General features: G+C 39.9%; 1 protein-coding gene across 1 annotated transcript in view; it reads right to left on the reverse strand.

Annotated features, from left to right (window-relative positions):
• Positions 1–541: 541 nt before the first annotated feature.
• ATP7B (ATPase copper transporting beta) overlaps positions 542–13644 on the reverse strand; it is a 30666-nt gene continuing 17563 nt past the window's right edge. The window contains exons 13-21 of the mRNA XM_058044942.1: positions 12836–13030; positions 11138–11320; positions 9390–9588; positions 8077–8223; positions 6874–7016; positions 4865–5068; positions 4637–4754; positions 3757–3859; positions 542–1845 (exon numbers count right to left, since the gene is read on the reverse strand). Of these exons, the coding sequence (XP_057900925.1) occupies positions 1581–1845; positions 3757–3859; positions 4637–4754; positions 4865–5068; positions 6874–7016; positions 8077–8223; positions 9390–9588; positions 11138–11320; positions 12836–13030 (1557 nt within the window). The 3' untranslated portion in view covers positions 542–1580. The remainder of the gene's footprint in view (positions 1846–3756; positions 3860–4636; positions 4755–4864; positions 5069–6873; positions 7017–8076; positions 8224–9389; positions 9589–11137; positions 11321–12835; positions 13031–13644) is intronic.

A 13644-nucleotide genomic window follows, 5' to 3' on the forward strand; every position in this document is an offset into this window, starting at 1 on the left:
TTTTGTAATTATATTTAAGACAGTGCTGAGAAAATGGGAAGACTCATCCAATGTTTTAAGAACAATTCTTTTTCTCTCTGACTTTTTTTTCATTTTTACATTAGGAGAAGCAGGATTTGAACCCGTGTTAGAAACAGCTCTATATTTCAATCAATGAAAAGAAGTAATTATTTCATGTTGTTTAGCAAAGTATTTCCTCTTCTTTCAGTTTTTAAATTTGACTATAAAACTCTGCTTACATCAGAGTCCCACAGCTGGACAACACAGTGCTCTCGAACTGTGCATCAAAGCTGTTGATTCCTACTGTCCTGACTCTAAAAAGTGTTAAAGGGTGAATCTGACATCCACAGGGATGAAGTTACTGCAAGCTTTGGTAAAGATGTTAAAGCAAAAAAGCGGGTGTCCAGTACTTTGATTTCTCATTGAAGTAAAGAGGGGAACTAAAACCAATGCAAAAAATAAATACAAATTTAAATTACAAATTTTCTTAGTTCAGGTCCTGTCATTTATTCATATGATTCATAGGGCCATTTTCCCACCTTTATAATTTAACTTCCAGCTGCATTTTAAGCAACCAGCAAGCTGGGGTTAAGTTATGCAATAATCTCACCCTGTTCAGCTACACTGGAGTCACACCAGTGCTAGTTCTGCTCAGTCATGCCAAGGTAAATACCACCTTTGCTCACACTGGCATAAATTCTTCACTCTGTCAGAGGAAAGAGACAGACAACTGCCCAACTCTGAGGAGCTCCCTGGGGTCCAGCAAGGTATCTTGGATAACTGGGACCAGGAACTGTTCTGCTTTATGGATTTCAATTGGAATGGAAAGGTTCCTGGTGACTTAAAGGAGTTTGTCCCAAACAGGAATATCTGTAAACATAATGATAACTCATAGAAGATCTCTTGTGCAAGAAAAAGGGGAAAGGGGCTCATATGGAGCAAAAGAGAAAATCAAAGAGAGCAGTAGAAATGTACATCAAAAGTATGCAATACCTCAAAGCAGTGAAAATCTTTGATAAAGACCTTTCAGAGAGTTGAAGCAGGTGAGATAAACAAAGCATTTTTGGTCCCAGGAGATTCCATGAATCCTAAATACAAAGTGTTCTCACAGTGACATGATTAGTTAGAATTCTGTGTAAAAATTCAAATTCTGACCACAGAGTTCTTTATGCCATTGCTAATTTCATTTAGACACAAATTAATATTTGGCAGCTCTGAAAATACTCTGTATTGTGTTGAAGTAATAAAGTTTGAAAGAGTGAAAAGTATGAAATTTGGTTCCTAGCAAAGAGTCACAGAGAAACTCTTTCAGACTCTGCAAATTACAATTTTACATTATTTCACTAAATGCTGTGTGCAAACAAGCCAGTTCATTACAGTGGCACAGATTATTTCCATAACCAGAAATAACTGGTGACCTGAAAAAATCCACAATCCGTAGAACCCAACGCTGAGCTGAGCTGCAATTGCCTGACGAGCTGAAGGAATACTTCACTTACAACACTGAAGCTGCTGATGAAATAAGTCAGTGCCTTCCCTGGCTGGGGAGGAGGAACATTTCCCCCTGCACTCAGAGTCCTTCAGATGTACTGCTCCTCATCCGCCCCGTTTATGAGCAATGACCACTTGCCCCCTTCCTCCTGGATGAAGCCATTGCATCTGGGCAGCCTGTCTGAAGCCAAGGAGGAGAGGGACACTTGGCTTGTCTGGTCCCAAGGAGATGGCTTGGAAGAGTCCCTCCTCCTATCGTCCATTCCAATGTGAACACTGATTTGAGAAGGAGTGAGTGGCTTCATGTGGCCTTGAGCTTGTGCTTCGTAACTTTCTGTGTCTGGCTTCTTGTAACTGAGAAAGAGAAAGAGAAAAGATATTTACAACATGAGGTCAATGTGTAGAAGCATCTGGCACTGGAACAAATCAGAAACTTCTGATAACCTAAATGTATTGAAAGTGTTTATATAGAAAAAATAACTTTATAGATTAATTATATATGTTTAAATTAAATTTCCTATCTAATAGCTCACAATTAATTTAAAATGTGTGGTGCCTAGAGGTGTAAGGGTCTCAAAAATCAGTTACAGAATAGTAATTTTTATTACTACTTGAATTTTGAGCCTGCCAATTCTCTCAAGCCAAGACAAGCACAGAAGGATAGGGGAGGATGATGGGGAAATGCAGAACACTCCTCAAGATGTTTCTGATCTGAATTTTCAGTCATTCAAGACCACATACCACTGATTGAGCACTCTTCTGTTGCATTTAGGGACACGGTTTAGTGGTGGACTTGGTGGTTCCAGGTTAAAGGGTGGACTTAATGATCTTAAAGGTCTTTTCCAACCCAGATTATTCTATGATTCCATGCACTTCAGGCACAGTGTTATATAGCTAAGAGTACTCATCACATGGATTTAAAACATTTAAATAATAAAAGAGAGGGACTCTCAAGGTGAGGTTCTTTAATAAACATCATGAGTTTACTGAATTATTAGAATGTTCTATACCTTCTAAGACAATTGCAGGTAAATGGACTCAATGACACAAAAATCACTTTCTGATTCAATGCATACTAAGTCAAATCCCAGAAATGGCAAGGATGTGTGGTCTTCTTCACATATATATATGTGCACCATTGTGTTCCTTGGAACATGAAGCTCTATTCACCTCATCTGAGGCTTCAAGAAAGATTATTGTCCTAAAATGTATACTGTAAGAGAGCTTCCATAAGTCTGAAGCCAAATATTATTAGGGGGTTCTCAATATCTACCTAAAATGGTGTGTGACACTTAATTAAATTGGCACAAGGTCAAAAGAAATGGGAGAAATTAAGGAATCCTGTTATAGAAATGTCTCATCCTTTGGATAACTATACACTGAAACCTTTTAGGATGAAAATCCTGTAGTGGTAGGGCTGACTCTGCAAACAGACTTTTATGTATGTCATTTGTATTTATATTGTGATCTCATTGAGCATTTGCAGGATTAGAAACATGATGTAGGAACAGATTTGCCATATTTGGAACATTAGTTTATACTATACTGTACTGTACTATACTGTAACATACAGGAGACCCCAGCTACAGTAAAAATATGTGAAGGTTTGGATCAATTTCTGACACCATAAAAAGTCTTATTCTTGGAAGGTGTTTGCTTTCTACGCTGTTAAGAAGAAGACGTCCACTGTAACTGCCAAAAAGGGTACCCAAAAAATGTAGCGTTAAAATGAATTAAACTTGAAAAATCTTGTTGTAGATCAGAAACTGGTTTGCTTCCAAAAGAATAGAGAGATGCCTTATCTACAGCAAGGTGCAAAAGAATAAATACACTGCTTCCCTGTTTCTCTCTGGCTAACTTAAATAGACAAAAATAATAACCAAACAGGTACAAATATTTTTTTTCAAAAATCTATTGTTACCTTATGGAGAATTATCTTTCCAACTAGTTGTTCACTTGATATTCACAGCAAAACCTCCTGATCATTACTTTACTTGGTATTGAACCAGATCTCCACCACATGGTCCCAGGTGACATCCAGTCACACTTTTAGCTGCTAGTTAAAGCACACTGCATACTGTCTTAGTCCAGGTAAGTTCATAATAGTGACACCTGTCTCTTTTGGAGCCAAGGATCAGACAGAGCAATCCCAAGCCAATGGAGTTCCAGGGACTTTTAGATGTAGAAAGCCCAAAGGGTGTCTCACTTGAGCCCCAGCCTCAGTACTGCCACAGCTCCCCAGCTGATAAACACAAGACAACTTGCCATTTCAGCTGCAATGAAGACAGCAGGACAGACACAGAAGAAGCTGCCATTGCAGCTGACCCCATCCAAGGCTGAAGCACGAGACCAACAGGCATGAACACACCTAGGGAAAAAATACATGGACATGAGCCAGAGCTGCTCATCCCAGCACAGGCATTTCCACCCCTGCATAGCACAGAACAGATCAGCAGGTCTACAACACAACTGCTGAGACCTCCAGAAACACAACTGGATCATTATATGTATTTACTCACTCACTACTAAACATGTCCCTTCCATTGCAAGGGATGACCATTGCACCCATACAGGTACAAGACTGCAGCCACAGGGCAAGACTATTTGTCCTTTCCAGGTATTCTGCACATATGAAACACAGCAAAGGAAACAGAAAGACATGGCAGTAGTACAGGAAAAGGAGGGAGAAGTTACTCATAAACAAAACAAGGAATACTTGAAGGAAGTTTTAAGTGGGAATTTAGAGCATGAGAAAATGTCTGACAGAGGCATAAAGACTACAAGCAGTAGGAGAGAATATGTGTGATTAAGGGCAAATAAAAGAGGGAGCACCCAAAAGTAAGATGGCACATCTGATTAGAGCTGGGTTTGAATATACAGGAACTAATCCCCAAGTATCACTATATAAAGTAAGAAAGTAAGAGCATAGTTTTAATTTCATCTAGAAGTATTTCTTCCTTAGAGGCAAGCAAAAAAAAAAAAAAAAAGAATGTATTGTGTATCAATTTCACCCTCCTCCTACCAAATTTTAAATAATCTAGAAACCTGGTTTTGGTTCCTTGAGCAGGTAAGCAAATCCTGTAAGAGGCACCACAGAGACCAACTGTGCTGCTGTCTGACAAGCTGAGCTCTTGCAGTCACATACCTGCTGCTATGGGTATTCCAAGAAGATTATAAATTAAGGCAAGAATCAGATTTATTCGTATTCTTCGAACTGTTCTCTTGGATAAGTGAATACTGGCAACTACATCCAGCAAATCATTCTGCAAGACAGAAGAGCACTGAAAGTTTTCCACATGCAGTCTTCAGAAAACTAAACCAAAATGAGGAGTGTGAGTGATAAAAGCGGACAGGCCAAAACTGTAGTGCTCACTCGGATAAGAACAACATCTGCAGCTTCAATGGCAACATCGGTGCCCGTTCCAATTGCAATTCCAACATCAGCCTTGGCTAGTGCAGGGGAATCGTTGACTCCATCACCAACCATTGCAACCTTCTTCTTTCCATTTTGGAGCTCCTGGACCTTTGCAACCTTGTGAGAAGGAAGAACCTCTGCAAAGACTTTTTTGATCCCAACCTACGTACAAAGAAAGACAGCCCATGTTGGTGACATGCTTCATGCTGGAAGGAAGAAAACTGACTCTGGTGAAGTCAACATTTGCAGGCTACACAGAAAACTGAAGAGCAACATACCTTTGGCATAAGAACAGGATTGATAACAGCACCCTCCTATAGCAGAGATGCTGGCAAACCATACTCTGCCCTTCACATCAAGCCCTGCTTGGCTTCTGGAGCTCCACTGCCCCAGCAATAAAGATTTGTCTTTTAAATACCTTCAGGAGAGGTGACTCCACCACTTCCCTTGCTCCTGCTGGCCACACTATTGCTGATCCAGGCCAGGATGCCATTGGCCTTCTTGGCCCCCTGGGCACACTCTGGCTCGTGTTCAGCTGCTGCTGACCAGCACCACCAGGTCCTTTTGTGCTGAGCAGCTTTTCAGCCCCTCTGCCCCCACCCAGCCTGCAGGGCTGCAGGGGCTGTTGTGACCCAAGTGCAGGACTTGATACTTCACCTTTTTGAACCTCACACACCTGGCCTCAGCCCATCAATCCAGGCTGTGCAGATCCCTCTGCAGGGCCTTCAAGCAGATAATGCAACACACGAACCATGTATGATCAAGCAGTTACAGCAGAGGAAACGCAGAGACAAGAAGTAAGTGCAGGTCTCAGGGAAATTATAAAAATGAAGCAAATGGCTGGCTAAGTGCTTCTACCCATCCACATGGTAACTTGTGTGGAGTTGCTAGCAATGGCTCTACTGTTGTAGTAGAAAAACAGATGAGTATATTAAATAGTGCTGGGATAATGCCCTTTGTTTGGCTGCCTCACCAGGCAGAAACAGCTTTTCAACATATGAAATACAAGCTCTCTTTTAACCTTTTAAAAAGTAACATTTTAAAACGTTTCAAAAACTGTTTATAATTTTTTTCCATTGTAAAGAATGTTCCAAAAATTCAATGAAAATGTAGGTTGACACAAAATAAGCTTGTTTAGAACATTCATCTCTGTTCCTGGAACCATAAATTCAAGCTTGTTTCTGAAAACTTTTTTCCTTTGATGAAGAAAATTGGGTGGGAAAGCACTTTATCATAACTGAACACAAAAGCAAAAGTGTAAAAGCCAGAAGGAGGAGGATTAAAGCATCACATGGAGAAACAAAACAGACCTCAGAGCACAGAAGAGCATGCATAGCACAGTGGTGGCTGAGTCAGCTGTGTGGTGGGATACCTGAGGAAAGTAAAGTGGCACATGGTAAGAGGTTAGAAGTAGACCAATGCAAAGGGAAAGAAGGAAAGGAAGATTGAGAGGGTGGAAACATAGCAAGGTAGAGTAAGAATCTGACTTTTCATTTATAGTTTGCCATGGGGAAAAATATGAACCCAACCTCCTTTAGACTGCTATGCTTCTTAGCAATAATTCATATTGTTATGTTACCCTTTAAGATAATGAAAAATCCACACTGTGGACTCCCTGACTGACCAGGACTGGATCTTCAAGGATCACTAACCAAAGAGGCCTGCCTTTCAATGAAGGGAAACAGAAGACTTCAGTTCAGCAACCAATTACTGCAAGAAACTTCATTACTCTGGAGAAGTACTGACTGCATGTCTACAGTGGGATCTTAACATAGCCACTGCCCTCTACTGTGCCATAGCACTTGACCTGATTTTCAATCCAGTTCAAGAAAAAATTGTCTTCATTTAATATATCCAGGGAAACCACAGTTTCAGGGAAACTGAAGCTCCTGCTTCAAATTCACTGGGGCAAGCAGGAGTTCCAGAACGTCATCATGTAGCTTTTTGAACCACAGAGAAGCAGATACCTGAGTAGCAATGGCTTTTGCAGTTTTCCTGTTGTCCCCCGTTATGAGCACCACGTCTATTCCCATGCTCTGCAGCGTGTGCACAGCAAGGGCTGCCTCCTGCTTGACAGTGTCTGCTATGGCGATCATTCCACACAACGCACCTGCACCAATGGAAACGCCCTCCGTCAGAGAGAGCTGCGGGAGGCAAAGTGGCACCAAGGGAACAGAGCTCCCCCTCCATCCCACTGTGGCAGTTTGTGAAATAGCACATTCTGAGCCACATTGTGTCTGCAGCTCTCTCACTTATGGTCTCTTCTTCTTATCATTTCCCTGTTTCAGATATTTAGGGATTAGGAAGATGAGGAGGAAAGTAGCTTTTAAACAAGCCTGACTTTTATGCTTTATGGCATGGATAAATATGATAGTTGGTCAGAGAAAATGTTGGTATTTTTGCTCAGGTCAGATGTTAAAGCCACTCCTCCAAGAGGAAGCATATAGAGTCTGGTTTTATGTCTCCTAGTCTTTCAGGGTGGAATCTCTACTAGAATTAATTACTTTCATTGAGAAGTCTTGCATCTGCCTTCCAGTACATTGGCTCAAAGGTGCATCCATACTTCCTTCACAGGTAAATGCCTTTCAAAACTGCTCTCTAGGGGCACCAAGAATGTTTGTTCAGTAAATGAATCATTAGCCTCATTTCAAGATCACAGGTGTGCTGGCAATCTGTCACCATCGTAATGATTTCTCATATCAAGGTATTGTCTGGGATCTCTTTTTGCATGGTAAAGAACAGAACCCCACTGGCAAAACTCATTTGACTGATCTAATGAGCCACCATGTTTATTCATGCATGTTTATTTATGCATGTTTTGAAACCAGTGATGTGATAGGTTGGTAAATGATCCTTAACTGATATAAATTAAGAATTGGACATGGCACCATATTGGCACTGCTTGTTTGAACAATGATCCTAGACAACAGTGGGTACAGAAATTAATTCTTAAATAAAAACCTACACAACAAAACCTCATAAACACCGTTCAGTGGTAAAAGCTTCTTTTAAGAACACCTTGATACTTCACAGTATACAAGCAGTTCTGCACTAAAAGATTAGTAGTTTCTTAACACTAAGCCAGTGATCAACTGCTTCAGATTGTTTTCATCTGTTCTGCAGTAGGATTGACTCATACTTGCTAAGTCACTCAAAGCAAGAGCAGTTACCATCTATAGCCACTAGTATGGCAGTCTGTCCTTTCATTTCATGGTTTGTCATTGCATCATTCACATCATTTGCAATATTCAAGCCATTGCGTCGCATCCACTCACGATTTCCGATCAACACCGAGTATTTCTGAGAAGCTGATGGACCTTTGTGCACAGACAAAAAGAAAAATGAGCATCTCAAAAGCAGTGTACACAAGCAGAGATGTTTGAGGAAGACAAGTTCGGTGGAGGCACTGCCTGAAGACAGCCTGATAAAAGTTTTCTCTGTCAAGACTCAGTCTGTGCCTCTTTACACACAAAACTGTGTCATGTTAATGGAAGCACTTGCTCGTGTTTGCCTTTGTCAGCTGGCATTGTTTCTCTGAAGAAGCACAGTACACACATTTAGTTAATGCCATCCTGCTTTGTTCTCACAACTAATGACTTTCAAATATAAAAGCTATTTCTGACAAGAAAAAAGTAGTGTAGTTCTAACAAACAATGCACCTCATTATGAATCCAATCCAACTTCACAAGAACCATATAAGCAGGTGAGAAAATATTACATTAGCACCATTCACAAATGGCACAGTTCTGATGATTGAAGTTCTCATTCTATTTAATTCTTCTAAGAGCTTTCTCAAAAAGGTCAAGAGCACCACAGCCTTCTGAAGAGAACTGATGAGCTTCTTAAGGAAGGCTTTAAATACCTTTTCTTTCTCTCCTACACTACAAAATAGCAAATTGGCATCCAGAGAATCTGAAACACACCTGAATTTTATTGGCCTAATCAAAACTATCAGGCACTAAAATAAGTTTTCAGATATAGCACATTTTGTTTTGCATCTGCTGAATAGGTTTGAGTTTGTTTGTTTTTTTTTAATTAAGTGCTTTGAGAGGTATATGAATAGGAGACAAAAGGTCCAAGTTAATATGGAACTTAAGAGTAGGATGTAAAAGTTGCAGTAAGATAATATATGTTAAAAGCAACTGCTTTAAATGGGAAGATAATGCAAACTTTGCTGTCTGCTGGACCATTTTTCTGTCCAAAAGGAACATTACTGGGTATGCCTTTATTGTCCATGTATTGTATGGAATTTTCAAGTACTCATCACTATATCTAATTCTCAATTAAGTTTCTGAATTGCAGAGAGAGATCAAGAGTTGTGGAGAGAGCTTCAATTTTCATTAAAGCACATTTTTGTCCCTCCTGTTCTTTGCCTTCTTCTGCCCCATGTCCACCTTTCTTTTGCACATAGCCTGGTAGGTGGTCAGTGCTGTTGGTTCATTGCAGCTGGCACAGGGGCAGCACAGGGCAGATAATCACTTACCTTGTGGTTCCAAGAGTGGGATAACTCCATCATCTCCCAGAGGAGCACTGCTGTCCCCAGTCCTGTTAGCATCCAGCTTATTGGGAGCTTCCTCAGCTGTGCCAAGGACGGCCTCAACTCCTCCGACCTTGCAGCTGATACCACAGCCTGGGACTGCCTGGAAGTCGGTGCAGTACCCCAGGCTCTCAGTGCCAAGCTCCTGAAGATGTAACCAGAGGCCACCATCAATCTGTGCTGCCCATGTGGGGTACAAACATTAGATAACTCTTGCCAAAAAGAGGCCTCATTCCTCCCCTTGGCAATGACTGACCAACTGAAAACTAGCCTGGAGTATCAGTAGCACAGAACTAAAAATAAGGATGCTCTGGGTGTGCTGTGGCTTAGACTTCTAGAAAGGGGCAGCCATACAGATCACAGCCAGGCCTCAGCCCTAGCAGCAGCAAACCACAAAGAACAGCTTTTTCTGGTAGTTCAAGGATGAAAAAATTAGATTGGTGGTTCATTACTTTAGCCAAGACTAGGAATGAAAAAGAAATATTTCAACATTAAGCCACTCAGCTTACAAATGAGGCAACTTCTAATTAACCTCACAGACATCTGCCTGTGGTGGATCAGACCTTTTTGTAGATATGTAAGAGTACAGTGAAAAACTGTATCTGATTCCTGGAGGGATCTGTCTGGATGTTAGGGAAACTAGGTTTTTCTGTTGACTTAGGGAGAGATACCAGTGAGTACCTTCAAGATGAGATAAAGGGATTATCAGGACCCTACAAGCTACAAAAAATTTGAGAAAATATTAATTTGTAAATAAGTTATTCTTGGTTGTCTCTGAAAGCTGGAACTACATGTACCTCTCAGTGATCTTAAAACACAGGGATGACAAGGCAGGAGGTAAGAACATCAGCCAACATTATAGCATTACAATTCATATAAGCCATGATCCAGTAATAACTTCTTCATGGGATGACTACAAAACAGTCAGGGTACTAAAACAAATTTTAAATTAAAAATGTAAAACACTGGAAAGGAATTGGTTTGTTGCTTAAATTCTCTTTTTCCTTCTAAATTTATGTTTTTACTTCTAAATTTTATCACTGAAAGATCTAGCAAATTTGATATATTTTTAAAACTATTTTTCCCTAAATCAATTAATGATTTTTCTTAGCAGACATAAATTGTTTATTTACATAGGCTTCCTATTTTCACTGTGACTCGTGTTTTACTTCTCCCTGAAGCTTGAGGCACATATGACATATATAAATGACCTCTGAGGACATGTAAAATTTACAAAGACTTGAGTCATTGATCAATTCATTTGTGAAACTCGCAAATATTACAGTTTAATATTCAAGCTTCAAAGCCTTTTGAAGCTAATTTATTCAGATGAGCAAGTGACTAATAGAAGTGACTATTGTCAGATAATATAAATGTCATCACACACATTTGCTTCATGATGTTATTTTAAGTATAAGTATTCCTCCTGCATATATTCCTTATTTTCTCTTTAGTTCAAGATAAACTTAGCAAGATCTTCCTTCAGAACTCCACGTTGTTCCCAGAAAAGCACAGCTTAGATAAACACTGTCTGGTAATGTCCAGAGCAAGCTGCACCACCATGCAATCTCCCAGATTTCCAGTCTGTTACTGTTCAGGCAGGCTCTTTCCTCTGGAACCTGATCATTTTAAACAACATTGCTGCATTTTCACTGATGCCTTCAGGCCCTGGATGAAATAGGAAGGCTAAGTACCTCTTTGCAGTATTTAGTGACAGCCATTCCTAAAGGATGCTCGCTGCTGGCCTCTGCTGTACCAACAACAGCCAGCACCTTCTTCAGGGGCAGCACAGCTGTGTCTCCCATCAAAAGCACCCTCATGACTTTAGGAACTCCATAGGTGATGGTCCCAGTTTTATCAAACATCACAGTCTTGATCTGCAAGAAAGAAACACAGTTACTGCCTAAACCCTGCAAGTGCAGGGGTGCTGGTATGTTTATGGCACAAAAATACAGTCAAGACTTTAATGAACAGTTGACTATAGCCACACAAAGACAGAATAAATCTACAGAAGCAGGGATTCCTCTAGGTACCTTGAATTATCTGTACAGCAGGTCTCCTTATGCTTTCTTATTAATTCCTCATAAAGCTACAAGATCATCCTGTGTCCATATCAGGATTCCAGGCAACAGTGTAGGACTGAGATGCATACACAAAGGACAGAACATGCATTCACGTGCAGGAGTCACATAATGGCACCTTAATCACTTTTACCACAAGGTATGTGATGCAAAGAGGGCTTTTTGAATGCAGTTCTAATCAACAATGACACTGAGGAAAGGGTACTCCGGAAGTGTTTTGGTCATAAAGAAGATGTAAAGGGTGCAAGAAGTTCAAGAAACAATAACCTAAGCAAAATTGATGTCATGCTATTCACCAAATTCAGCCATCAATTGTCAGCCAGGCCAATGGGTCTTGAGGAATCAGAAATGAAGCAAAAAACACAGCCCCACATAGACTGGAACTCAAAGATAAAATAAATCCTAATCATAAACACAGCAGAAAGAAACACAAACTCCACAAACTTAGCAAAGTAGGCACTTATTCCATATCCAACTAACCAACACACCAACCTTGCAGAATCACAGAGGTCACCTAATTTTCAAAGCCCTGACCATAGCCTTGCTTGGATCCAAAAAGTAAAAACTTCCAGCCTTAATTAGCAGTCTTTTTTATATTTTCCGAGAGACTTGGAAAAACTTATGATCCTTGGAAAAACTTGTGATCAAGTAATAACAAGAATTATCAGTCTGATTAACTTGCTGTTACCATCCTCCTTCCTTAAAGTGTTCTGCATATGTCTAATATAGCCCATCACAGTGTGGTTTTGATTCATTTTCTTTTCAGTGGCTGTGGACATGTCAAACCTCTTTCTGCTTCAACCTCTTCCTCCTCTTTGCATAATTTTTGTGTCTTTGAAGGTTTTTTTCTGCCTCCCTTCTGTCTTTTTTGTCTATACACTAAAACAACTTCAAATAATTATTTTTTTTCCTTCATTTAAAATTTTTAACTACAGATCATTAACAATATGCATTTCATGAAAGATCTCAGAGGAAAGAAAAAACTCACTGGATTATTGGCTCTTTTGCAGAAGAGGATTAGCATGAAGAAGATTGCCATGAAGAGGATTATCAAACCCACAGTCATGAGATTGTAAGGTATGTTGGCTCTCAACACTTTGCTATGACTACTTTGAAGAAGGTTCATTTTATCTTCTTAATCTCAATGAGCAGCAATCAATTAAAGAAAAAAAAAAAGACCAAAAAAAAAAAAAAAGAAGGAACAACTTTCCACCATCTTTCTTTGAACATGCAGAATTTCCTGGGGAATTATTATATTTCATATAGCAATATCTGGGTAAGCTACAAAAGTACAGAATGAACTGTACTAACCTGATGTGCCATTTCCAGGGGTTTTCCACCTTTGATGAGAATTCCATTCTGCGCAGCCACTCCTGTGCCCACCATTACAGCTGTGGGGGTAGCCAGGCCTAAAGAGCAAGGGCATGCAATGCTCAGCACAGTGATTGAGGTTTGAAATGCAAACCTCAGTATTATTTCAGCTTTTGAAATGTTTTTGCTCTGATTCTGCAAGAAGAGGGAAGAGACGGGGGGAAAATGAAAGAAAGATATGTAAGAATGCCGACAGCAGATAACATAGGTGTACAATCAATCACAGTCATTTCAGGAAACACATTTATCTGGAAAACTTCAGTACAGGAAATCAATCTATTATTGTTACTGTAATGCTAAAGAAAGGTCAATGTTATGAATTGTTTATTTTCTAGATTTTTTGCTGCTCAAGCATACAAATGTTTGTTTCTGCTCTGAGTCTCCCGGATGTCACATAACTTGTGGGAATTTCCTTTAAAGTTTAGCAAAGGAGAATGCTATTTCCAGATACACAGACTCCCCCCCAGTTGCTGAGCATAGAAAATACACATCCTAAAGATAACAGAAGCTCAGCTTCTTTCTCAAGCCAAAACCACTATCTGCCATCAGAAACAGGAATGCCCACAAAAATTTCAGACATAACAGGAATGGCTCAGCTCCTTGCAATGCAGCTATAGATAATGTTTAGTCCAGAAATGCTGTGAATAATTTCCATTTGTAAGAACCCCACACAGAACTAAAGGGTAAATGCAAAAATATATTTATACCTGAAGAGAGATTTTAAATAGCATCATTATCTGCTCTGTGTA

This window comes from Melospiza georgiana, chromosome 2 (genome assembly GCF_028018845.1).
Source record: "Melospiza georgiana isolate bMelGeo1 chromosome 2, bMelGeo1.pri, whole genome shotgun sequence".
Classification (NCBI taxonomy): Eukaryota; Metazoa; Chordata; class Aves; order Passeriformes; family Passerellidae; genus Melospiza; species Melospiza georgiana.